The 26,026-nt window shown below is 56.8% G+C and overlaps 1 protein-coding gene across 7 annotated transcripts in view; it reads left to right on the forward strand.

Moving 5' to 3' along the window:
• The first annotated feature begins 1,012 nt into the window (after nucleotides 1-1,012).
• Nucleotides 1,013-26,026, forward strand: part of LOC140688381 (ankyrin repeat domain-containing protein 26-like) — a 129,447-nt gene continuing 104,433 nt past the window's right edge. For 6 of the 7 annotated variants that reach the window (XM_072947046.1, XM_072947047.1, XM_072947051.1 and 3 more), the window contains exons 1-2: nucleotides 1,013-1,164; nucleotides 25,885-26,013. In XM_072947046.1, the coding sequence (XP_072803147.1) occupies nucleotides 1,013-1,164; nucleotides 25,885-26,013 (281 nt within the window). The remainder of the gene's footprint in view (nucleotides 1,165-25,884; nucleotides 26,014-26,026) is intronic. The other variant, XM_072947053.1, reaches the window with a different exon arrangement.

Genomic DNA, 26,026 nt, shown 5'->3' on the forward strand with positions numbered 1-26,026 from the left:
TGACCATGGGGATTTCAGGCAGGCCCAGGGCAGAGGGCCCATGCCAGTTTGTCTGTCCAGATGGGCACAGCTGAGGACCATGTGACCTGCGGCCCTGGCAAGGACTGCCCAGTACTCCCACCCAGGCCTAGGTGGGAGAGGATGTGCCCGGGACCCTGGCTTCCTGCCCTCCTGCCCCTACAGGTGAAGTGAGAGACAGGTGCATAGAGCAGGTGCTTGAGAGCAGATCCGAGGCCTGTATGAGGGCCCCAAGCTCAGGGTGGGCACAGCCCCCAGCATGCTCGAGTCTCAGCCTCCCCACAGGGCTGACAGTCCTCTCCTGGTTTCTCTTCCAGCCGCTGCTGGCAACCCCAGGCTGCCGCCCCATCCCCAGATGTTAGGAGCCGCTGTTGCCTCCTTGGTCTTCTGAAGCCCTCTCCTCTTCCTGCCTCTGCTCAGAGCCCTTCTATCTGTCCCTAGCCCAGCTTGGCCGTACTCGCCACCGGACCTGGGCATGTCAAGGCCTGGCCTACGCCTGCCTGCCCAGCCAGCAAAATCCTGGCAGCCTCTCCAGGTAGGATGAGGGGCCAGGCCGCTGCCCTGTGTGCCCTATGAATTTTTGATCCACTGCTGCTGCTGCTGCTGCTGGGTCATCAGTCATGTGTGGCCTCGGGGCTGGACATACATCCTGGGGCAGGGCCGTGCCCCATGCTGGTTCAGGGCAAGTTCTTCAGGTTCTTCTTGGCGGCCGTGGAGTTCCCTGCCAACACCTCTCACTGCACCTGGACCCTGTGCAACCCGGACCCATGCCGCTACAGGCTATATGTGAAGGTGGCCAAGGTGCCCACCTGCAGCAGCCCTGTCAGCATCCGCATCTACCAGTTGGAATCCTTCCTGGAGTCCACGCCCAGCTACCTGGGCCTGGAGAGCTGTGATGAGGTGCTGAGGCTCTGTGACCCCTTGGGGCCCCTGGCCTTCCTGTAGGCCAGCAAGCAGTTTTTGCAGATGAAGGGACAGCAGCTGCTGCCGGACGATGACCCTGGGTCCCAGGGTGGGCCCCTCCCACCCCAGCAAGAGCTCCGTTGACTACCTGGTCATAGGCAACCATAACCCCAGCAAGGTGGCTGGTGGCTCTGAGCACTGCCTCACCAGCCTGACCCAGGATGGGACGGGGATGCGCTCCAGGTGAGTCACCAGTGGGGAGACACTTAGGGGACAGCCCTCTGGGCAGAGGGCAGGGGGGAGAGGGTGTCCTCTTCAGGCCTGCCCTGGCCACCCGTCCCTGAGGGCTCCCTCAGGGAAGCAAGTTGCACTGTGAGAATAGGGACCTAGGGTGCTTGTCTTTGGCCCCCAGGCCGGGTGTGGTGGCAGCACACTGGGAGGGGCTTGCTGAGTGTTCAGGGAAGGATGAGTCTGGTTTTTCCCAGAATGAGGGAGTTTTTCAGTCCTGGTTGGGGGAAGGTCCCTCCTGTTTTGCAGGTAGGACGATTCTGATGGGCCAGCAGGCTGCTGTGGCCTGTGGCAGGGTCTGCAGGGGCCTCTTGGGACATGGGAGGGAAAAATGAGGCGATTCGGTGGTCGGGATGTGTGGTCAGGAGATGCAGTCTGGGGGTTGCATGTGTTGTGGCTGCACAAATCCTTATCCTACTGCTAGTTACCCAGCTCCTGGGAGGTGTTCTGGTGCCAGGGAAGAGGAGCAGTGAAGAGGCACAAGGGAAGTCCTTTGTGTCCTGGTGTTGCCTTCCACGGCGGGGGAGGAAGGAGGCGCTAACACCCAAGCAGAAGCAGCGGGTGTCAGGTGTGGGTTGTGGGGGTCCCTGGTGTCGGGGCTGTGTGTCATCTGGAGCCACCCTGAGTTGGTCAGGGGGGTCTGTGTTCAAGATTTTGGAAGAAGTGCGGGCAAGCCCTATGGCCGTCAGAGGGAAAGGCGGGTGTACTCATGCGCTGGGTGGGTCCTAGCAGGTATGGGCTGGGGCACAGTCCACCTTCTTAGCAGTTAGGTGTCATTGGTGAGAGGGAGGGGAACCTGTGCAGGAGGGCATGATCAGTGGACTGGGACCCCGGACGGGCCTCCGTGGCAGCAGGGCAGGTTGGGAGCCTTGCAGACACTTGGAGGGGATCCCCCATTTGCAGGAAGCTCAGGATGTTGTGGGAGGCACAAAATAAGCTAAATGGGGTTACAAAGGAAGCCTGTTATCCTGGACCTGTTTCTATTGATGGCATCCAGGCTGAGGACCCCAGATTAGAAACATGTTGAAGCAGCGAGTTGCTGGAGAGGGTCAGGAGATGAGCGAAGAGGTGGCCAGAGCCCTGGGACGAGGGTGCAGTGAGGCATCGAGGGAACATCAGACAATCCCGACCTTGCATCCGTGCATCAGGGCCCCCAGTGCTGGGGTGGGAGGCCTGAGGGCAGATCTTCAGGCTGGGCAAGACAGAGGTCACTGCTACCTTGGCTGGGGCAGATCCTCTCCTTCCCCCAGGTGGTGTGTGCACATGGGGTGTGTGTGTAAATGTGTGCAGTGCATGGGGCACGTGTGTGCACGTGGTCACGCCTGCCCCCTTCCAGCATGTCAGTATGTGCGTGTGTGCACTGCGTTCTTCTGTGCATGTGTGTGAGGGTGGGAGGTACTCGCGTTCACCATGCGTGTGTGTGAAGGCCGATTTCAGCATTTGTGACAAAGCGTGTGTCGAGGCTATGTGGCAGGGCTGGTGGCCTTGGGGGAAGACAGCTCGCAGGGACTGTGGGCTGGGGCTGCCATGTTGTGAAGTGGGGAGCTTGGCTGCAGGACAGGACACGGTCACCTGGGCCCAGGGGAAGTTCAGACCCCCATGTGCGTGCCCGGGCCTCTGAAGGCCTTGATGCTCTGAGACCTTGGGAGTAAACATCACCTTGGTGGTGGTGACCACAGCCGCGTCTAAGTGTCTCCTTGTGCAGGAAGCACCGCCTGTCAACCAGTTTACACCCCCCAGCAGCCCAGGGATGGCTCCTCAGAGAGGCAGCCGCCAGCACAGGGCCTTTGCACAGGCTGTTCCCTGGGGTTTAACACTGTTACCCACACACCTACAGGGTCCGTTCCCTCAGGTTGCTCGTGCCCTGGCCATCCTGACCCCCTGACCATGCTGCTTGAAGTGGCAGCAGCCCGAGCCACGCTGTCACCGCACCCCATGTCTTTTTCCCGTCCCACATGGCATCACCTGTGAACACTGGATAATTCCTGTGTCCTTTTTCTCTGTCCTGCCACAATGTACGCCCCTCCCAAATAGGTCAGAGGAGTTTGCCTTGCTGGCTGATGAAACCTGGCACACAGGAGGCCTGGATTAATACTTATGTAGTGGAATGAGATATAGAGAAGTGAAGGCAGCAGCCAGGGTTGCACAGCTTGCAAGGGGGAGACAAAGGGCAGAACCAGCTCTTGTCACCTGGTGGTCCTGCCTGGGGTGTCTCCTGCTCAGCACTCTGCTGGGAGTGGGGTGTATGTGTGTACACATGTGTGTCAGGGTGGGGTGGCATGCAGACCAGAGAGGTCCAGCAGTCATTCAGAAGACACACAGACGAGACAGGCAGGTGCTTGCCCCAAATCTTGCTGGCTGAGCCTGTGCCAGGGAGCTTCACCCCTCACACTGGTTAGGGGAGGCTGGGTCACATGTGTCCCTCCATCCCCAGCGCAGCTGCGAGCAAGCAGGAGGCCCAGGCCAACACGTGGCCTGTTTTTAGCCTTGTGCCTCTGTCCTGTCAAAATGCCACATGGCTACATCATGCATCTGGCTGGGAAGTGTTTGTTGGGCCTGAGCAACTGTCCCCTGTCCTCCACCTCTGTCCCTGCCTGGCTGCACCTCTGCAGCTGCTCTCCTGGCCTCTTAGCTCTGTGTCCCTCTCCCTCTCATGGTAGTCTTCTCTGTGTTTGCCTGCCTCTGGACAGATGGCCCAAGTCAGGACCCATGGGGGCTAGGGTGGAGGGGACTGGGGACTGGGGACTGGGTGGGGGAATTCAGAGAGCTGTCCTGTCCCCTGTGGTCCTCATTTGCACATCCATGTACTGGGCTGAGGAGGAACTCCATGCCCCAGGACATGCCCTAACTTTACAGGTAGTGGAGCACGTCCTGGATGCCTGGGGAACCGGCCTGGTGGGCGAGGACAGGGCAGGAATGGACAGGGGCTGACCCTCTGCCTCTGCTGCCTCACCTGCTGGGCTGGGGAGAGCTCTGCCCAGGAAGCAGGAAGGCCTAGCAGGATGCGGGCCTCTCCCAGGGCCCTCATCCCGGCCGACTGAGGCCCCGTGGGCCAGAGAGGCCATAGCCTGCAGGCTGGGGCGCCAGGGTGGGAAGGAGGCTGGGAGCCCCCTGACCATGTGCCCTGTCTCCTGGGTGGCCAAGGCTGCCTGGCTGCCGTTAATTTGCTCAATTTATCAGGTAATGAGATGAAAGTGAGGCTTCCAGACAGAGGGGGCGTTGAGCCGGGGGAGAATGGCTGCTTCCTTCTGGGCCTGGAGGGGCAGCCCACCCCCCAGCCTTGCCCACTCCTCTGCTGCCCCCTCACAGCCCACCCAGCCCAGGAGCCCTGTGGCCACCCAGCAAAGGGGGTCCTGAGAGCCTCTGCCGAGCACTGTGGGCCCCAGGAGTCCTTGCGAACAATCCCCTATTGCGGTTACGTTAGTCTGAATGACATTCGTTAGGTGTCAGCTGTGAGTGGGACGCATGTTAAAGGTACAGCAATGATAACAGAAGTAGCAGTCACCACTTGCTGAGTGTCCCTCCGTGGTGGTTGCGCGGCCAAGCTCAGGTGGCGGTCTGGGACCAGGAACAGGGCTCGTCTGTGATAAGGGCTAGGCACCCTGTGTCAGGATCCGAGGTCAGTCTGTGATGAAATTCAAGGCTCAGTGTGTGACCAGGGTCATGTCTAGGTCTGAGGGTCAGCCTGTCCTCTGAGCCGGTGGTCCCCTGTCTGGCCTCTCCACCCCCTCCTCCCACCACGTCCTCACCACCTGGGTCACCAAGGTAACCAGCCTTGAAATAATGGGTGTTTCAGCAGCTGAGGCCTAACTTGAATTTATCCTGAAAGACTCAGTTCTGCAGCAGTTGCCAGGGAAACTAAGGGGCATCCTGTCTCTCCCACCCACTGCCAGTTTCCACGTCAGTCAGGCTTCCACTTGACACCTGGGCTGGGGCAGCAAAGGGGGATGGGCAGAACGTGCCCACCCTGGCCCTGCTACCAGTCCTGTCTCCTGGACCCCAGGCCTCTGTGTTTTTGTCTCAGTGTGATGGGATGGGATGGGATGGCTCAGCAGGGGAGCCCACTGAGGTATAGAGTGCCAGGTGGGGGGCCCTGTGGTCGGTTTTGGCAGGCAGGCTTAGTCTGGGGCCAGCGAGCGGAGCACTTGGAATCTGATCCTGAATTTGATCCCAGCTCCTCTCCTTGTCACCCTGGTGGATAACTTGGTGTCTCTGTCTGCATCTGCCAAATGGGTGTGGTCATGGGGCTGTTGAGGTCATCCGAGCAAAGTGGTAGTGATGAAGGCCCCCTGGGCAGCCTCGGCTGTCATATCTTCAGAGCTGCTCCCCTGCCCTGTGCCGAGGGCATGGAGGCATTCCTGGGGCTCCCTGCCTTCCCCCGGGCTCTGGTCTGCTTCCCATCTCCTCCACCCTGGCCCCCAGGGTCTTTCCACAACATTCCCAGTTCAGAGTGAAGTCCTGTTTGTGCAGTATCCCTGAGACCCTGGTTTCACCTGTCTTCTGAGACTTGGGCCTCCACACCATCTCCAGGGCAGACCTTCCTCTTTGAGCCTCAGGTGTCTCTGCTGTAGGTGGGTGAACGTTTGGTTCCTGGGTGGACTGAGACTCAAGGCTTCTGTGTACTGAGGTTACCAGCACAGAGCAGGCGCAGGGGGTAGTCAGGACTCCCTTGCCCAGGTTTATACCCAGAGAGCCAACCTTGGGGGGAGCAATCTTCCTTGAAGATTGTGGGGCCCAGTCCAACTCAGCCTCCTCCCCAATTGGGGAAGCAGGGTGTCGCTTTAGGTGGGCAGGCTCATGTCTTCCCATCTGAACAATGAGAGCAGAGAGGTCTCCCTTGTGGGATCATAAGGCATTGTGCCCATACCCAGGACATGGCTCAAAACCAGGTCCGTCGGCCCCTGCATTGTCAGGATTCATGCAGAACTCAGCCCTGCCCCTGCCCTGCGGCCCTCCCTGGCAAGTCCTCCCTCGGCCTCTGCTGCACAGCTGGGAGCTCAGGGGTCAAGCACGGTGCACGCCCACTCCCATAAGGTTGCAGCCACCCCTCCTACCCATCCCTTGTCTGGCAGAGGGGCTCTGCCTCTGGGTTCAGGGGAAAGTGGGACCCATGGGAGGGTGGGCTCTGTGAGAGGAGAAGTTTCTGCTAGGGCGTGGGGGGTGTGAAATTCTCAGTTGCCACATCACTCAGCAGGGAGAAGGAGCCCCGCCTTCCAAATTGGGGGAGTTAGGGGTGTCCCTTTCTAGTGTCCGGTTCATTCATCAGGCCCCCCCTTGATGGTCAGTTCCCAACACAGGCACGGGGACCGCTGGGAGGGGACTCTGCACGTCTCTAGCCGCCCTCCCCAGAACAGAGCACCTGGACACTGAACCTGCTGCCCATCAATAAAGTGGGTTCCCTGGGATCAACTCTGATCCCAGCAACGTGCCCACACCTGTCATCTCCCACCATTTCAGGCATCAGTCCGTCCTCAGATGAGGGGTTTGAGGCCGTGGTGGGATGTACTTCACGGGCCCACAGCGATGAACATGGCCCTTCGGCTCCAGAGCCCACCTTCTGGGATCTGCGCCGTCCTCATTCTCACCCCAGGAGATGGATCTGCTCCCCGGGGCCACAGAGAAGCCCGGCTCCAAGAGGCATCAGGGACCGTCTTGCCGGGCTACATGTGACCTGCCTTCAGGCAGCCCGGCTCCCCTGCTCCAGCCCCGGGGGGGTAGGTGGTGAGGGGCAGTGGCCCAGATCTTTCGTGGGTCTCAGAGCTGGGCCTTGGCAGTGCCGTCTCCTTGGTTCCTGGTACGTGGGTGCCATGTCAGTACATGCAGGGTGCCCGGCCCGGCCTGAACCTGGCCCACAGTAGGTGCTTTGTCAGGCTGCGTGCCCTTGTTGAGATCGCCCTGACCCTGCTTTGTGGGGAGGGAGGGGGCCCCAGGGCGACCCTGAGAATGAATATGAATAGGATGGTGGCACCAGGATCCCTCGCAGAGGGAGTGACCTAGAAACCTCAAGTGTGGCCTTTGGACAGAAAGCCTGGGTGAAGCAGCCTCCTCCTGAGCCCATCAGCATGGCCTGGAGTGCTGGCCCCGGATGTGAGGCCTCTCCACTTCTCACACCTCAATGGCTCCCCAGTGTCTAGGGGCTGTCCCTCATTGTGTCCTCCGTGGCACTGGGGCTACTAAGGGGCTCAGGTCTTTGGGGGCATGAGGTCATGACTGCTGGGGGGACAGGGCCAGGATGGAGAAGACCCTGGAGAGGGCTGAAGGAGGGTGGCCGGAGGGGCCTGGAGGCCCTCAGCAGCTAGTCTGCTGGATGTGGGGGAGGCTCAGCCTGGTGCTCAGCCAGCAGCTGTGAGACTTGATCACTCGTGCTGTCCCTGGGGGGCATGGGAGAAAGAGCTCACGGGTCATGGCTGGGGAGGAGTGGCATGAGGAGGAGACTGAGGCTCAGAGGAATCTGGACCAAGGACCATGGGGAGAGGGCAGCAGGGCGTGAGGACCTGTGCCCAGGAAAGAGCCCGAGCACCATCCTCAACCCCATCGCGGGGCCCCTGTTCTGTAAGGCAGTGCTGGGATGGGCGGGGGTGTCTTTTGTTCATTCGTTCATTCGCTTTTTAGACCTAGCTGGGGCTCCAGCTCTGTTTCTAGTCTCTACACTGCGGACCTGGATGCAAAGCCAGTGCAGACTCTGCCCCAGCTGCCTGTAGACAGAACTGGAAGGCACCAAAGGCCTCCAGGGGGAAATTGGGTGGGGACCGGACCCCAACTTCCCTGGCATCTCTGCCCCTCCCTGTCCGGCCGGCCTCTGCGTCACACCCCATTACTAATTCAGTCTAGGCCCACACTCGCCTACTGACCACCAGGATGCTGTGTCCTAGATCCCTGCTTGGGAGGGATCATCCTCTGAAAGACAAGATGGAGCCTGTGCTCTGCCAGTTGCTTCCTGGGTGGCAGCAGGGCACACGAGAGTGCAGTGGGTCTTAGTACAGGGGCACCAAGTGCCAGGGCCACTGCATGGAAACTTGAGACTGTTTCCTGCAGCAGTGCCCAGGTCAGGGCCGTGTCGAGGGACCTGTGGGTGGGCGACCTGGTGGACATGAACCACGAGGGGGGGTCTAGACCCCGTGGGGCCTGATTGTGGGACACTGCAGTGTCTCTGGGGATGCCGGGGGCAGTGGGGTGATGGTGAGGGGACGAGTGTGTGTGAGGCATTTGTTTTATCCTGTATCGAGGTGAACTTGGCCCCCACTCTTGGGGTCTCAGTTTCTTCTCATGGCTTTCTGCCCCTTCTTCCCTGTGTCTGCATCCCTGTGGCTCATGTACCTGTACCTTCCTTGTCCCCATTGCTGGTCCTTTGTGCTTGATGGCATCAGCAGTGGATGGGAAGTGGCAGCCTGGGCGTCGGGGGGTGCAAACGCAGTGTCACGTGGTAGTGGCACACAGCAGTGGGCGCGTGCCTGCTTGGGGCCCTTCTTTGGGGGAGCAGCCAGCCAGAGTCCCCAAGATGAGCACCAGCAATGCAGCACCCAGCGATGTCCCAGTGAGGGTCCCCCACTCTATAGCTGGACTCTGGAGAGGGGCATCCTGAGAGACTGGGTGGGCTTGGGGCTCAGCTGTCCTGGGAAATGACTCCCCCTTGTGACGGTGGATTTCCTGGAGGGGCCTTGGCCTTCCTGGCCCTGCTGCCAGTTCTCCACCCCTCTTCCTGTACCCACCCCCACTCATGTCCCTGGCCCCCTGGCAGAGCCCTGTGAGATCTGTGACGAGGACAGCTTCGGTGCTGTGCTCTGGAAGGAGGTCCTGGCCAGAAGGGTGGCCGCAGTCTGGTGTCCTCACAATGCCACAGGTGAGGACTGAGGGGTGGGTATCGTGGGGTACTCCTGTCCTTGAGATGCCAGTCCCAGGAGCTGTGAGCGCAGGACCCACGGTCAAGACCACACCTAGGCAGCCTGTGCCCTGAAGCTGGGGCTGTACAAGTGGGTGGGGATGGGGGCTCAGGACCATCGTGTCCTGAGAGTTCAGCAGGAGCCAGTGCCTGCATGAAACCCTTTAGTGTGATGCCCCACGGAGCCACCCATTGATACATCCGAAACTGAGGCACAGAGAAGTTAACACCAGCTGTGGGCTTGCAGGACCACTAAGTGGAAAGTTGGCTGTGAACGTGGTGGTCTTAATCCCCGTGCTGCCCTGTGGAATGATGGGGGATGTGGAAAAAAGGCAGAGTGGGCTCCCAGAAGGTGCTTGGCATGTCAAAGGGTTGATTTCCTCTGCCGCTCTTACTTGAAGAGTGCACACGGGTTTGGAGTTGTGTGTTTGCTGTGCAACATTTAGGTAGTGACCCTCTCTGAGCCTCTGTTTTCTTCCTGTAAACCAAGTGCATTGTGGGTCTCTGTCCCCCCCAGGGCCCCTCCCCCCAGTGGGGGCTGTGTGTTCCCAGCTGTGGTTGCCGCCCCCCCTGCCGTGTTTTGTTTATAAAACAATACGTGTTTGGGTAGCGTATTGCAAATCCAAGGAAGTAAAGTGAAGAAAACCCAGGTCGCGGGATGGTGTGACTTGTCTGGCATTTTGTCTGCGTGCACGACCATATTTTCCTTCTTTCTGATTCTGCACCATGTGGTGAAGCAGGTGTCCTGCCCTGTGGCTTCTCTTTGGGTAACAGGGTTGTGGCAGTCCCCTAGGGTCATCCCTGCTGTGTGTGCGCACAACTGTGCCTGATTCCGTGGGAGTAAGTTCTGGGTCACAGGCTGTGCCCGTGTTTAAGTTAGTGGACACCGGACTTCAGTCAGCCCCTAGGCTGCCCGGCGTCTGCTGTGGCACACCCAGGCCATTGGGTCCCCTGTCCTCATGGCTGGAGCTGAGCAGGATCTGCCTGGCTGTTTGCTTTCCCCAGGGCTCTGGATAAGAAAGGTCTCTGCTCCCACGCAGGTGTGTCCCTGAAGGGTTGGTTCTTGCCAGGTCGCAGGACCTGGTGCATCTGCTGAGAAATGCTGTGAATAAAAAGAAATCTAGAGAGGCCTGTACCCTGGGCTGGCTCATTTGGAATGTGGCCCCGGGCAAGTGTCTGCTTCAGGCGCTGAGGGTTCCAGCTGGAGGGTCTTGTTCCTGGGAGTGATGGGTACGACTCCTGTGCTGGAGGTGGGCAGCCACCTGAAAACTGGGAGACAGAGCTGACCCGCCGTCTCCGCAGGCCTCATCCTGTGACGCTGTGAGCTGGATGAAGAGGGAATCGCCTACTGGGAGCCCCCTGCTACATCTGCTGTGTCTTAATGGACTACCCAAACATCCAGATAATGGTGAGGCCGGGCCAGGGGTCTCCTACCCAGCCCAGCCCATCTCTCCATGGCCCTCCTCTGCTCTCCGTCCTCTGACAAAACCCTGTGTCCCCAGTGGCACATCCTGTGGACGTAAGTCAGCCACAGCCATGACTGAGGGCTGCCAAGGTCTTTCTGGGCATGGGATGTCCTTTGTACCTGCAAGTGATAGCACCCACCCCTTTGATCTTGTAGGCCTAGGAGCACCTGGCAGAGGCTCAGTGTAGACTGCCTGGGGAGGTGGCCTCCCAGATCATCCGTATGCTAGACTGGCCACCAGGGCATCTGGAACTGGGCTTCAGCCCCTGTTCCCCATCCCGGCTGAGAGAGGGGCAGGAGCCGCCCAAGACCACACAGTGGGGCTTGGCCTGGGCCAGTCCCTTCCCTGAACTGGGTCTTAGTTCTTCCTACTCCAACTGTGTCTCTGCAAGAGCTGGGTAGGCAGAGTACTTGGCACAGGGTGGGTCCTGCAGTGATGATTGGGTGAGGCTCGTGGGGTGGGCAGGTGGCCTAACAGGCTCCCCCTGTTTCCCAGGACACCACCAACCAGACCTGTAGTCTGTGGGCCGAGACTGACCTGTGAGTTCACCTTTGCTTTATGTCCTTGGGGCCTCTGGCCTGGGGGAAGTCAACCTAGCAGGGGGAGGGCGCAGCCTTCAGTTTCAGGGGCCAGTGACTCCCCCACTGCGTCTGTCCTGCACGGTCTCCTTGCCCAGGTCAGGCTCTGAGGTGGCAGGGTCGCACCCAGCTGGCTTTCCACTCCTCCGAAGAAAGTCCACAGTTGGGGGTCCAGAGGGGTATGGCTGTCGTCCCACCCAGTGGCCCAGTTCCAGGCAGGTGGTGTAGCTTTGCAGGAGCACTGCCAAGGACTAGGGCAGCAGGGTGAGGCCCCGAGTGATCAGATGGGAAGCAGACATGGGGCTCCTGGGGCCCTGGGCCCAGTCCTTGTCAGGCAGTAACAACAGCCCGCGCCAGCTGCTGTAGCAGCGGGAACCCAGTGGACAGGGCAATGGGCTGAACTGATCAGGCTGCAGTTTAGAGTCACAGGGCCCTGCATGGGTGCCCTGAGCCAGGTGTCCTTCCAGCCATATGGAAGCAAAGAGACAGGTGGGTGGCTGTGTAGTAACAGGGAAGCGTTTGTGCTATAGCCCAATAATGGGGGCGGCATCCAGAGGCTAGCAGGGTCAGAATTTGTGGAGACAGGGTGAGAAAGAACTTAGTGACCGGGTCCTGATTTGCCAGATGCGCCTGGTGGTGGCTGGGCCTCCCACTGAAGAGGTTTGGTGTCCATTGGGGTGGGTGTGGTATGAGCTGCATGACATTATCTCCACCCGCCTCTCTCATCCCTGGTTCCACCAGTCCCCAGGGCAGTTTGTGGGCCAGAGGGTACGTGTGGCACGTCCCTAGTGCTGGGCATGGTGCAGTGACGGAGGTGTGTCAGGGAGGCTCCCACAGTGGCTGACCCTCGAGGAGGACATGTTTTGTGGCAGAGAACAGGAGGAAGCTCTTTAGGCAGAAACACACTTTGAGCAAAGGTGTGGAAGTTAAGAGGGTACAGGAGGAATGTGAGGCCAGGACGAGTAGGCAACCGGAGAGGAGGATGGATGGGTGCCAGTCTTGGGGGGGAGGCTGCAAGGGGCGTGGGGCCAGTTTGTAGGGCTGTGTGTCAGCAACTATGGAAGCTGTCGGGGAGGGATGTGACCATCCTCCATCCACCTGTCCATCTATCCACCCACTCAGGTATCCACCCACCCACCTTCTATCCGTTCACTCTCTTGGCTATCCACACACCTGCCTATCCACCCACTCACTGACTCATCCACCCATCCAGCCCCGCAATCCGTCCATCCATCCACCCACCCATCCGGTCTTCAGTGATTACTGACCACTGACAAGGCACTGCTCTAGGAGGACTGCCTTATCAGTGGTCAGTAATCACTCAAGACCTCAGCCTCCTCTGATCCCCACTGAGGAGAGACAGGAAGGCGGGAACGTTTAGATCCCTCTGAAACTGTCAGGTCATGGCACAGGCCAGGAAGTGGAGTTAGTGTACCAAGTGGCAGGTGGGGTGAGGTCCCTTTCAGGGCAGGTTCATGGAAGCCTCTCTGGGGTGGTGCGTGAGCAGAGATCTGACAGCACTGTGTACCAGGTGTCTGGGGACAAGCATTTTGGCAGAAGGAACAGGCAGTGCAAAGGCCCTGTGGTGGGAGTGTCCAGGGCCATATGGCAGACTCCACTGTCCTTTCCAACTGTGGGTTTGGGATGGTGAGGACAGGGGCTGGGGCTGGGGGAGAGCAGGGGTGGACCCCAGAGCCTTGGGAAACTGGCTTTCTGGCTTTGGTTACTGTCGACTGCTTTTCTTTGGGTATTGCAAGTGGCGCAAGCTCATTGTTTAAAGTGGAGTATCAAAAAAGGAAAAAAGAAAAAGGGCCCACATGCTCGTAGGGCCCAGGCTGGCCATTGTGGGCGGTTACACTGCGGCTACAGGTCCGTTTAACCTGGCCCCTGATGTCTGCACAAGCCCCTCCCCACAGCCCAGAAACCCTCCCCAGGGGCTGTTAGAAGGCTGCCTGCAGTGCCATGGGGGTGACCGTTCACCCAGTGGCCCAGCAGCCTCGCTTGGACAGCTCTGCTCGAATTTCTGATTGTTCCCTAGGCGTTGAGTCCCTTGGACAGTTTCAGGATCTTGGTGGTAAATTGCTTTCCAGAGATGTGGACCCAGCCCCTTGGCCCCCAGGGCAGCAGGCTGTGAGCTGTATGGGCAGCCCAGTGAGTGTCAAGTTCTCAGTCCCCAGGGCTATGTGACCTGGGGTAGATTCCACCCTCTGGGAGCCTTAGCCTCCCATCCTCGGGACAAGAGTCTGCCTGCTTGTGGATGGGGGCAGAGAGGTGATGGGGAGTCGGCTGCATCCAGGTCCTTGGGGTGCTGATCACTGGCCGTCGCCTCCTTCTCAGGTGTGGAGGGCCCACCCACTGCCCACCCCTGATCACCTCTGAGTGGATGAGACTGTTAGGGTCTCTGTGCCTGGGCCCAGGGCTCTGAGGCCAGCGGGAAGGTGCCCCAAAACACATCTTGCCCACAAGCTCCCTGTTCAGTCCTGGGCATGGCCCTAGAAGCCCAGCTAACTGTGCTTGTTATGTCTGGGGAAGCTGAGGCTTGGAAAGGACCTTCATCCAGCTCAGGATGAGGATTGTGGTATCTGATCCAGAATTGAACACCCTGGGGCCAAAGGCCAGGGATGGGCTGGGAATGGGAGGGAGGGTGCTGTCCCTGCCCCTCCCCCACTCTTCCCCCTTTGCTCTGCTCTGTGCTGGGGAGAACCTCCTTCCATGCCCAAGTGGGGCCACTCCTCACATAAACGGGCTCACAGAAGCCAAGTGTTTCCTGAAGTGGGGACCAGGGAGAGGGCCCCAGGTCTGCTTCTACCAGTGAGCCCAGGGACTGGGTCTGTGCTGTCATGGGCCTGTGTTTATGTGTGTTTGGATGAGAAAGGTTCTCAGATGCCTGCAGAATTCTGTGTGTTCAGGGGGCCACTGGCAGGTCAGAGCCATCAGTGATGTGACCATCATCTGAGCTGTAGTCGATCCTTTGATCCATGACTGTGATTCATGACTCTGTCCCTGTTCTGATGGAGCCTAGATTCCAGACTCAGACTGAGCCCTGGTCCTGGCCACTGGTCACGCATTGAGCCCTGACCCCGTGTCTCATCTGGAGTCCCTTGTGCGCATTCGTGTGTACGTATGCATGTGTTATGTGCTTAGAGGGCCGCCCCCTCTTCCGGCCACGTGCAACTGTCAGCCATGTGACATGCTCGTCTTGGAAAGTCTGAGTCAGAGGCTTCCTCCCACAGCACAGACCCTCAGCCTGCCTCACTCCCAGTTGTACACACACACTTGGACACGTGCTCAACATGTACACATGAGGAGACTTCTCCCAACAGGGCTCATGTCCCCATCCCCACAACACCCCTACACCAGCCTGGCCGATGGCAGTGAGGGCCTTGGGAGCAGGGCCATTAGGGAGGGAAAGGGGATCTTTGCAGAATTCTCAGATGTTTGGGTGGATGGGTGGAAGATGGGCCCAGGAGGATGGACTGGTGCCGGGGTTAAGGAGGGCCAGGAGCACATCCAGGGAGTTCAGTCCTGTGGTTCTGATCGGACAGCTCGCTGGGTCTTTCACTCATGGTGGCTGCATGGGTTTTGCAGTTTCCATTTTAAAAAAGAATAACCCAGAGTTACAAAGAGCACAAGAGTGAGAGCTGGCAAGATCCTGCGAAATCACCTGCTGTGCCATCACTTGCAAGTAGTGGAGGTGAGGCCCAGTGTAGGGACGTCGTACAGGCCAGGCCTGAGCCAGGCACACTCCACGGTGCTCCTCCTGCTGTGCTAGTGTTCAGGAGGTGCTCTGCCTGACGCTAGTCCCACGTGGGCTCCAGGAAAGACAGTTCCATACCCACTGTGTCTTGTTCTCCTGGGTCGACGTGCACGGCAGCTGTAACTCTGAGAAGTCCTTTAAGTGCCTCTGTCCCGTTGGGTTGGGGTTTCCCTAATTAGTGGTCACTTAGCACCCTCACTGAGCTGGCAGAGCAGACACTGGGACTGGCTGGTGGAGGACGTGACCTTCCCACACAGTCTTGGTCCTTTGTCAAAACTTGACCCCACTCCAGGCACCTTTAGAGCCGCCTGGCTGAGGAGACTGGGGCACGGAGTGCCATTGACAGGCCCAGGGTGGCCGCGTGGGTCATGCCAGTCTGTGCTCCCTCCGTGCCTGGGCAGACCTCGGCCCTGTCGGATGGAGCTGTCCTGGGAGACACTCAGGACCCAGGCCGAGCCCCCTCCCTGGGGTCCTCACCCAAGTGCATGTCCTCGTCCTTCTAACAGCCTTGCCCCATCCCTGTCCCTGGTTTCCTCGGAGAGTGCAGTGAGGGGGCAGGCCAAGGGGGGCATTCGGAATGGTGTCCAGCTCACTGTCAGAGGCGGCCAGTTCCCAGCCCAGTTTGTCCCGTGCTGGCTGAAGGGCAGTGTTGGCTGCTGGTGGGCCAGTGGTGGCCCTGGTGTCTGGGGGCTGGGGCGGGCTCCTGTGTGGTGGGACCAGCATAGACATGTGCATGAGGGTCGGGATACACTGGTTTGGCAGGGGCAGGTGGCATCTGGGTATGGGGAGCTTTCCCGGGTGGAGTTCAGGGCACAGGAGTCTCCTGTGGGGCTACCTCTGGCTGCGTCTGGTCCCTGTGTTTTCTGGCCCCTATGGGGCCCTTGTGTCAGTCGCGGGGGCGTGCAGTCCTATGAGTGGGGTGTTCACAACTGACTTGAGTGTCAGAGGTGGGGCCTGACAGTCAGTGTAGGCAATGAGTGTGGACAGTCCTGAGCTTACGGGATCTGCTGGACAGGCTGGGGAACAGCTCAGGGCCGCTCTGGGAGGATGCCTGCCCTGCTTGGGGGTGTGCAGGGCGGCTGTGGGGCGCAGGCAGTGATAATGGTGGTGGTGGTGGTGGTGGTGGTTATGGCGCTGGTTGTGGTTTCAGTGAGAGCCGTGAGAGTGGAGGCTGTGGTGGCAGTTAAGGTGGTGTTCAGAATTGTCTCAGCAGTTCGGGGGAAATTGTTACAGAGTCCAAACTTGTTCTGCTCGCTGCATGACAGCTGGTGAATCAGGAGACGAGGTGTTGGGGCAAGGAATAGTGACTTTATTTGGAAAGCTAGCAGACCGAGAGGATGGCCCTACCAGTGTCCTGGAGAACCATCCTTCTCCAGTCAGAATACAGGCTACTTTTATACCAAAAAAAAAAAAGTGAGCGAGTGGGTGGGGTTCGTCGTTGCGAACTTCTTACTGTAAGAATGCTTTGTTCTTGCAGCCCTCCATGTGGGTCAGGCCCTGGTGTTCCCTTAAATCTCCAACAAAAGACAGATTCTCCATTTTGCAACTTGCCATCTCTCTGTAAGTGCAGAAGTGCTGACATCCTTAAAGGTCAGAGCTCTAAGAATAGGCTCTCCTGTCTATTTCGGGCTAAACACAACATTGTTTCCCAAAAGGTGAAGAGCAAGCAAGGCTAAGCCTGGAAACAGCACAGTGGTTAAAACTGAAGGAGTAGCCCTGATACGGAGTCCGGTTTGTTCTCCTTTGTTACAATATGAAACCCCTCTCCTCCTGAGAACCAGGACACACCCTGGGCCGTTAATGAGACCGAGTAGGTGAGGGGGCTGGGTGGGAGGGCAGAGGGGAGAGCTCATGGGGCCACGCAGTCTGGGAAGCAGGCTGGGAAGGTGTCTTGGAGGAGACAGAGCTGAGCTGGCAGGGGTGGGGAGGTCTGGGGTCTACTGGCACCTGTGCAGGTGCCCAGCACCCAGCACGGAGCCTGAACAGGCAGGCCAGGGATGCACTTGCTGAGTGAGTGACCTATCGACTTGAGGTTGAGTTGCGCCAGTGTTAGTAGCATGATGGGGTGTGGGTGTCAAGGGGCTGGCCCCACAGCTGGCATGAGTAAGTGGCTGGCCAGACAGAGGTAGGCCAGATGTGCACCCGGGGAAGGTCTGAGTGAGGGGAAAAGGGCTCAGGTAGGGGTGCAGGCCTCTTAGCTGGGTGGAGTCAGCAGGTATCCTGGGGTTGTCGGGACCCTGGCTCCCCCAGTGCAGACCACTTTCTTGCAGGGCTTTGGAGCTCAGGGTCCCCTCTTCTGCAGGGATCTTGTTGTGCCTGGCAGGCTCTCCTGGGCCTTTGTGTCCCTGCCCAGGTGGGTGGGGTGGGTCAGGTGAAGAGCCATGAGACCCCGAGGATGGCCAGGTTTCCAGCCTTGGAGCAGGCCTGCGGCTGGAAGCTCTGACTCAGAGCATGGCCGGCGCCAGGTGGGAGCCAGGAGATGGGCATCCTGAGCTACGTGAGAAGCTTTCGAGGCCCTGGTCACAGACCTGTGGATGCTAAGTGAGCCTTAGATGTTTTCAGTGCCTGAAGAGCCCTCCCACCATGGTCAGGGACACAGGCCTGAGGGTGCATGCTCTGGCTCTCACCCAGCAGCTCACTCAGCAAGAGGAAGTCAGGGAGATCTCCACACCCCAAGATCCCCTCAGGTCGCAAGCATTGCTGACAGACCCTGAACAGAGAGGACATGGCACTGATCTGGGGAAGCAGACATGGGCCTGCCCGAGGAGGGGTTTCTCACAGGCTAGTGGTCAGAGGGGAGCTGGGCACAGAGTGGGAGATTGAGGAGGCTTCCAGTAGATGGCAGGGCCTCGGGAGAGCCCTCAAGGATAAAGCTGAGTCAGCCAGGGGACAGGAGGGGATGTGCTCAGAGGGAACGGCCAAGATGAAGGCCTGAAAGTAGGAGAGGGCGCCTGTGTTCTGAGCCCCGAGCGACTCCATCCCAGCTGTCGTGTGTGGGGGCGGGGCTGTCTGAGCTGCCGGGAGACCTGAGAGCCCTGATTGAGCTCCAGCTGCTGCGGGAGGTGGGCCCCAGGCAGGGAGCCCCAGCCCAGCAGCCAGGTAGGAGCTGTTGGAGGAGCCAGGTGCAGTGCTCAGGAACTCCCAGCTTCTCCAGGTGGGTTCCCTGGAGGAGGCAACCCAGCACAAGCCTGGTCTGTGGGTTGGAAGTCGATAGGCAGAGGTGGGAGGTTGGCACTCTGGACACGTGAAGCGTGATTTAGCAGGGCTTGTATCTGGAATGGGTGGTTTTGGGAGCCCAAAGGCCCAGCGGAGGAGTTTTGAGGCTCTCCTAGAAGCCCCTGCCTACAGAGACACATTGCCCACTCCCTGTTGCCTCAGTGGGAACAGCTGCACCCACCCTGGCTTCTTTGTGCTGTGTGGGAGGACACATATGATGCCTTCCCACTCCAGTGTGAGTTAGCCCATGAAACCCCAGGGGACCCTGATGCACACAGTCCTATACTAAGACCTGCTTCATGGTCCTACAGGAGGCATCCTGAATGCCCAGGCTCAGTGGGCAGGCAGGTAGGCTGCACTCTGCACGCACAGTCTGTGTTACTGTCCCTTGATCTCCCATGAGCGTGCCAGGTCCTGTGCTGAGCCCTGTATACTGTGGTCTCCCTGAGCAGCACGTGGGGTCAAGATGTGTGCCTACTTCACAGGGGAGACACTTCGGCCCTGAGTGGCCAGCAGTGGCCTTGGCTGTCCAGTTTCCCCTCCTGGGGCTGGGCTGGACCAGCAGGGAGTAATTCAGGGAGCAGAGCGGCAGGGGAGCCGCAGGCTGAGCCTCCTCCCAGGCTCTGACACACCAGGGCCCCAGCGGAGGTCCCCGGGGGGGGGGGGCGTTCTGAGCTCGGTGTGGGCCAGGCTACTCTCCTCTGGCAGCTGGTGACAGAAGCCAGGCTGCTTTCTCTTAGCGACCTCACCTGGAACACCAGGATAAGGCTGTGGCCCCGCACAGGGGCTGAAGTCAGAATGAGTCAGGTCTCCGAGGGCGGGATTGCAGGGGGGTGGGGTTCCCCGTCTGAGTGTGGCTGGACAGGTGTACTCTAGGGGGGAAGTGGGGGAGGGTCAGGGAAGATTGGCCAGTCCCTGGGGCCTGTGGGATCCCTGAGAGCAGCATGACCTTTTCTCTGAATAAGGAGGGAGCAGCAGGAAGGTTTTGAGCAGGGAATGTGTCCTGGCATATTTCCACTGATGGCCCTGTGCTGGGGACAGGCAGAAGCAGGCAGGGCGGAGGCCGGCAGTGGGTCCCACCAGGGTGGTGGCCACGGAATGGAAAACAGCCATGGGAGTCTTGGTGTATTTTGACAGGAAGGCTGGCTGCTGATGGGTCTATGGGTGTGAGAGGGAGGGAGGAGGGCGGGTTTTTGGAGGTTGTGGCCAGTTTGGAAGGGCAGAGAGGGTCCATGCTGCCTGGCCGCGGGGCCTCACTTGTCCCCCCCATAGCAAATGTTGGCTGGGCACTCTGCCCCTACTGGGGTTAAGACAGCGGGGTTTGCAAACCAGGTTCCCGTTGCCCCCTCCCAGAGGAGGACGCCAGCAGGAGCATAAGGCCATCACGTAGTGAGAGAACTGGGCAGAGGTGGGAGGACCCATGGGTGGTATGCAGCCAACGGGAGTGCAGGCCTCAGATAGCTACCAGAGGGGCAGCTTACCATGGCAGTGACAGGCCTAACATGCTCTCAAGGACAACTTGGCATGGGGGATGTGGGATCGGGAGGCCGGCTGTTCAGGGAGCTAGGTGGGTGGACGAGGGTCATGTGGGTGTGGAAGGAGATTGCTTGATGCATTCAGGTCCGACCAAGGGATCCGAGGGATGGGGAGCAGCAGAGGAAACTCGGGTCTCAGCTCAGGGTCAGGCCCTAGGGTGCTGACTGAGGGCAGAAGAGCTCAGAAGTGGAGCGAAAGGGACATGTGGTTTTGCCTGGGGTTTGGTGACATGGGGGCTTTGGCCACAGCGGGGTGTGAAGAGCCTGTGGTGAGGAACTGGTGGCCTGCATACGGGTGGGCAGTGGCTGGGCCTTCCTGGAAACCTTGGTCTGTTGGGGAAGGCACAGCGTTTTCTCTGGGAATTCTGATTTGAGGGGTCCGGGGACCCCTGCAACCTCCCCTCAACTCAGTCAGGAAGGGTCTCCCCACTTCTGATGCTGGGAGGGGCCCTTGGCTCAGCTCCTTCTGTCACCCTGGACCTGGGGAGTAGGGAAGAGCAGATGTCACTGACCTAGATCCCTCAGATCTGAGCCCAGGAGTGGGGGCCTGGATCTGAGACCCAGGTATTCCAAGTTTCTGAAGTTCAAACAAGAGGCAGCAAATGGTCTCCCACATGTGGGAGCAGTCCCTGTGTGCCCGAGGAAGGAAGGAGCTGCTTGTGTTGCAGAGATGGTAATAGGTGTCCCCTGCAGCAGGGAGGGTTGCAGTCAGACATGGGGAAGAACTTCCAGATGTTGTGAGTATAAGAGGATGTGTCCTAGAGATCTAACTGAAAGAAGGAGGGCCGAGGGACCCCTGACCTTTGCCAGGTCAGGGTGTGTGTAAGATACAAGTGAGGGTCCTCCGGTCAGAGACCACAACCCACATGTCTTGCTTGGGGCCAGTCCCTGGCTGATGCCCAGGGAAGCCTGGAAAGCTCTGCAAATGACCTGGGAAGCCTCCGCTGATGGGGCTCTGTCCTGATGTGGAAAGGGCCTTAGGGAGGCCCCCCTCCACCTTGCTTGAGGGTCCCTTTCAGGTCTGTTTCCCAGTTCTGATTTCACAGCTCAGATATTGGAGGCTTTGGCAGGGTGGAGGGGATGTGAGGTGGTCAGAGAGATAAAAACTGGAATCCTGGCCCTCCTGCTGTCTTTCTGTGTGGTGTCCGACACTCCTACCACCTCTCTGAGCCTCAGTTTCTATATCTACACAGCTGAGGTGTGGATTATTTCCAAGATTAAATGATAAAATGCACAGGGAGCTGTTAATGTTGAGATGGGGGAGGGGGCAAGGAGAAGCTTCCTGTCCATGTGCTGGAGGTCAGGAGTCCGTGCGTGCTCCCCTGATTCCGGTCACCAGGGCCTAGGGAGACAGGGGACACTGGATAGGGTAGAGGCCGAGGCCGGGGGACTGTGTTGCTGTACTGCAGGTTCTGATTGAGCCCAGCAGCTGCCCGCCTCCTGGGCTGCCAGCCCGAGAGGCTGGTTCTCTGGACCTGGGGTAGAGGCCTCTTGGTGCCCTTCGTGGCTTGAGGCTGTAGGGGTAGATCCTGGCTGAACCCCTCAGGAGAGGGGGCAGCACCCCTTGCCCTCCCCTCCTCTGGGAGACTGATAAGCTAATTAGTGCCCAGAGCAGGAGCCCTGCGGGGCACCCAGCAGCCTGGCCTGGTCTCCTCCCAGGAGGTGGTCGGCAGCGATCAGCCTGGTGCCATGTAGACCTGCCAGTGCTGTCTGGAAACCTGCCAGGCTGCAGGCCCCAGCCAGAGGTAACGGGGCTGGGAGTCGGGACTGTGGTAGCAGGTGAGTAGGGCAGGGGTTCCGCGGGAACTGAAGGGCCTCGGAGAGTGAGGGCATCAGACCTCGGAGTCTGCGCGTCCTCTGCTCCCGTTTCCACCGAACTCACCCCCTGCCCACATTGCTGACCATCCACTTCCAGGGAGCCAATCCTGCTGATCAGGGGACACCTTCCGGGGGGCACCCAGTCCCCCAGCCCTCCTTCCTCTGGTGTCTCCTGGGCTGGGCGCCAAAAGCCTGTGGAGTCCCATGGCCCCACAGCTGAGTATATTTAGGGACTGTAGACTAAAATAAAACCACACAACGTGAGAGCTGTGGGCTAAGTTTTATTGGGGTCAAAATGAGGACTGTAGCCCTGGAGACAACATCCCAGATAGTTGTGAGAAGCTGTTCGGAGGAGGCAGGGGAGAGCAGAGTGTTCAATGTGATTTCAGTGAAGAGGGGTTGTGTGCACGGTCAAGCACACACCCAGGCAGAGGCTAGCTCCTCGTCAGGGGGAGCGGTTGTCATCGTTGATGAATTTAGTGTTTTTCTAGATTGGAGGACACACAAGGATTTGGGCTCATAAAATCTCATGAAAACATCTAACTATCTGAAGGCCTGTTCCACCAGTGTTCCCAGAGCACAGAGCGCCTCATTCCTGACCTCCATCCTGAACTCCTTTCAGGGTATGTTGGAGGTCAGAGGCTGCAGTGGCTCACAGTTGAATCCAAACAGAGTTAGATGGCATGCGGCAGCATGGCCCAGTCCTTGTAGAGGCAGATGGCGAGTGCCAGATGGCAGGATGCTCTGTCCATCAGCAAACCTGGGGCTGCCCCTCCCAAATCCCCCCAGAACCTGGCCCCCTTGCCCTTTCACACACTCCCCAAGGCAGCCAGGTGTGCAGGCAGGTGAGGCCTCAGCTCCTCTCAAGCACTCGTAGGTGCCCTTTCGGCAGAAGAAACCTGAGAAGCCCTCAGAGTCCGCTGCCAGTGTCTATGCTTCCAACACAGCCAACATTGGGGGGGGACCTGGCCTTGGCCAGTGACAAGCCTTGTCTTGATGGGTGCAAGGATGGACCATCACTCGTCAAATGTCTGTCTGTGTCCCCAAGTCCCCAGGCTCTGCCCTGTCCCTGCTTGAATCCCGAGTTAGACTCCTTTGTTCCCCAGACTGACCCCAGCCGCCCCCACCCCCCACAGGCCCTCCCCCTGCCCAGGGCAGGTCCACCTGCAGTTTCGCTGCTCCCAGCTGAGCTGAGTCGCTTTTGTTGAAGGAATGAGCAGTCAAGGGATCGGTAAGTGTGGAGGGGGTGGCTCGGGTGGGTGGTGAGGATCCTGGTTGCCGATCCCCCCTGAAGGCTGACCTTGTGGCCAGGCCAGATTGGGCTGGTGCCAACACCTCCCACCACCCCCCAACTAGTCTCATTCCTTTACGTTTTCGAAAAATTCCCACTGTTTCAAAGTAGTTTCTTTTTCCATTTTCCAGAATTGTAACTCTCTTCAGAATTTTGTTTGCTAATGTTTCTTTCACGTGACAAAGGAGTGGTTTTGTTCTTTGGGAAGGCTAAGGCAAGCGAATGAATACTGACGTTTAGGTCCAAGTCCGAAAAGAAATCACTTTCTTCCTAGTGCCAGGTATGTTGTGAGCATGAAAAGTGTAAAAGGGGAAAACAGTCACATTTCATTACAGATGTTTAGAATACTTAGTGGCTCATTTGGCCAGAATAGAAGGAGTTACAGAAAAATAGGAAAGACATCGCCTAATGTTTTCTGGAAAAAGACGGCTTTTTGTACAACTACATACTCTATACCCCAAATTCTTAAATGTTGCTTTTATGGAATGCAAAGTTGAGTGTGTAAATAAATATAAATATATTTATGTGTAATACATATTTTATAACATGTAAATGTATATATTGAATGGAACATATATATATACACACACATACATATATATATATGCATATATACCATTCAGTATATCACAGTAATTAATGACCATGGAGAAAATTAGTTTTCACAAATAAAGGTAGGCAATGAATGGCTTTCTGGAATACAATTTTCAGAATTTTTAACCTTAATTAACCACGAAGTGCAGGTTGAGGGAAGATTACACAGATCTTAGGAGCAGTGATAAAGTCCAATATCAGAAAGTCTAATTGCATTACATTCATTCTAGATTAGACAGTTTGATCCTTTTACAGTTTATCAGTCTGTAGCATCTTTCATAAAATTAGTAAATTGACTTTTCCAGGATGTATTGTGCTTGAGTATCCTGAGGGTGAAAGGAACATTTATTAACTATGTTCCCATGGCAAGAATATCCTGTAGGACTTGCATTGGACAAATTAGTTGAATTTCAGCTTTTCTTTATGTACTGTGATTTCTTTCTCCTTTTCAGATTTGAGGGACTTTTGCATGTCTTTCTTGGCCCACCAATTGACAGGTGCATTGTCCAGCTATGGTTTTTGTCCCTTTGATTATGGAATGTTGCTGTTTAAAAGAAATTTCACACACACATGCAGTTCTTCCCAAATACATCACACCAATACCACATTTTTTACATGATGAATTGGAATAGTACGTCCCAGGACTTGTGAATAGTGAACGCTGTGAGGTGCTCTCTAACAAACTAACTTAGTCAAACTGATGTCTTATTGCTGCGCACTAAAATTCCATGTGGGCTGGGTTCTACCTCTTTAGTTTAAAATTTGCAGTCATTCCCAAAGTCATTCCCAACGTATGTGAAGTTTCCACACTCAGAAAAGTGCACGTTCATTCATTTTTAGAGGTAGACATTCAGCCAGCCACTGGAAGTAATATAAAACTAACGCAAAATACAATCATTCACCACAGGAATTTGGATTTGTTAAATGATGTGTAAACATACTGACATAATTCCTGCTGGGGCAAAGCACCATAGAAGCTGACTTGTAACAGGGTGACATGCTCCTGCATTATCAAAGAACAGCTACTTTGAGCTGGAATGGTCAGGGGCAGCGTTGGGACATTTCTGGGAGAGTAGAACCCACATGGCCATCTAGTTTGTGGGCACGTAGAGACCCTGGGGAGTTGAGAATTATACTTGGTAACAAGAATGTATCTTGTTCAGGAGAGTGAAGAGTTTGATGAGCTAAAGGAAAGGAAGCTACACAGGAAAACACTGACAACTGATGACTAGGGCAGGTTGCATTGTGGAGGCTCTTAAAATAGAAATTTTTCTGAAAACCAAGTCTAAAATTCCATTGAAACTCATTGAAGGTTTTTGAGTAGGTGAGTAAGTTAAATTATGACTTAAGTTAAATTGAGAGCAGTGCTTACTGATATGTCTTTCCAGGATCACTCATGAACAGAGTTTCTCCAAAAGGCTCTCCCAGGTCAAATCAATGGGGAAAATACTGGGTTTCTTTACTGTGGGTCTTCTCTGAAACATTAATATTTTAATGGGCATTTTGATGTTCTGAAGGAAAAGACAGCATTTCCCAAACCTATTTGACCACGGAACACTGTCTAGGAAAATAATGCGGGGACCACATATCCCATATACTTGTGCCAGTCTGTCTACGAACTGATTTATGTAAGATGGGGACTGGTCTACAATTTTAAATAACTCACTTGATTTACAGCTTAATACTTTGTTCCCAAATTGGTAGCCATGCAAGGTCTCTCCGTTTCCTCCATGAGTGTGTCTGTTGTTTCGAGTCTTCTACTGCCAAGGAGTTAGGAGGTGGTGGGATGTGGAATGACGCTTAGTGGCCCTCTGTGTCATCTGTGTACACTGGGCACCTGCTGAGCTTTTCTAGTTGCTGTCTGGACCTGGGGAGCTGGCCTGCACAACTGTTGCTGGGACATGTGTCATCACGGCCAGTGACTTTATTCCTTCCCTACTGTTCTCAGATTGATGGAATCATTTCACTGATCTGTTCCATGTTGAGGTGCAAGAAGTTCTGTGTGCCTCTACCAGGCTCTGTCCTAGAGATGCGATTTAGCTGTTCTGTGAGGGCTTCCTGATTTCTCTTGGTTTCTATTCAGGAAATGGTGCAAATGTCCTATACGCCTCATTGTTTGGGGCTTTCCCCATGAGATTCCCACCTGAATCTTCATGCCATGAAGTGTTTTTGTTTCCTGCAAAACTGAATGTTTTAAAACTCACAGGCAACAACCAGCTCTGTTATTCCTCATATTCTTGTGTAACTTCTGTTCTCTGAGGAAATGATGTGTCTCTTAATACAGCTTAAGACAGGGGGTAAGATAGAGGCAAGAAACAATGGGGGGGGGAAATACATGATTATTTCAAAGATACTCCCTACCAAACTTCTTAATACCATATGGAAAATGCTGGTCTAAAGAATGGAGGGTTAACAACTCGTGAAGAAGAGTAGGTGTGTGTTAGGAATGCTGTCTCAGGTTTTACGTATCGTGTGTGGTCGATGAGTCACAGCCCTCAGTAAGTGATGAGTAACTCATTGTCTTTGTGGTCCTTCATGCAGTCCTGCCCTACATGGACTCTTGAAAAGTGTCTTGCTGTTGGGAACTCTTCCTCCACCGTATGAAGAAGGCCGAGCTAGCTTGCTGAAGAGATGGGGATCCACCTCGAGCCAGCACCAAGCAACAGACACGTGAGTCAGCCCC

Source organism: Vicugna pacos, chromosome 22, assembly GCF_048564905.1.
Source record: "Vicugna pacos chromosome 22, VicPac4, whole genome shotgun sequence".
NCBI lineage: Eukaryota > Metazoa > Chordata > Mammalia > Artiodactyla > Camelidae > Vicugna > Vicugna pacos.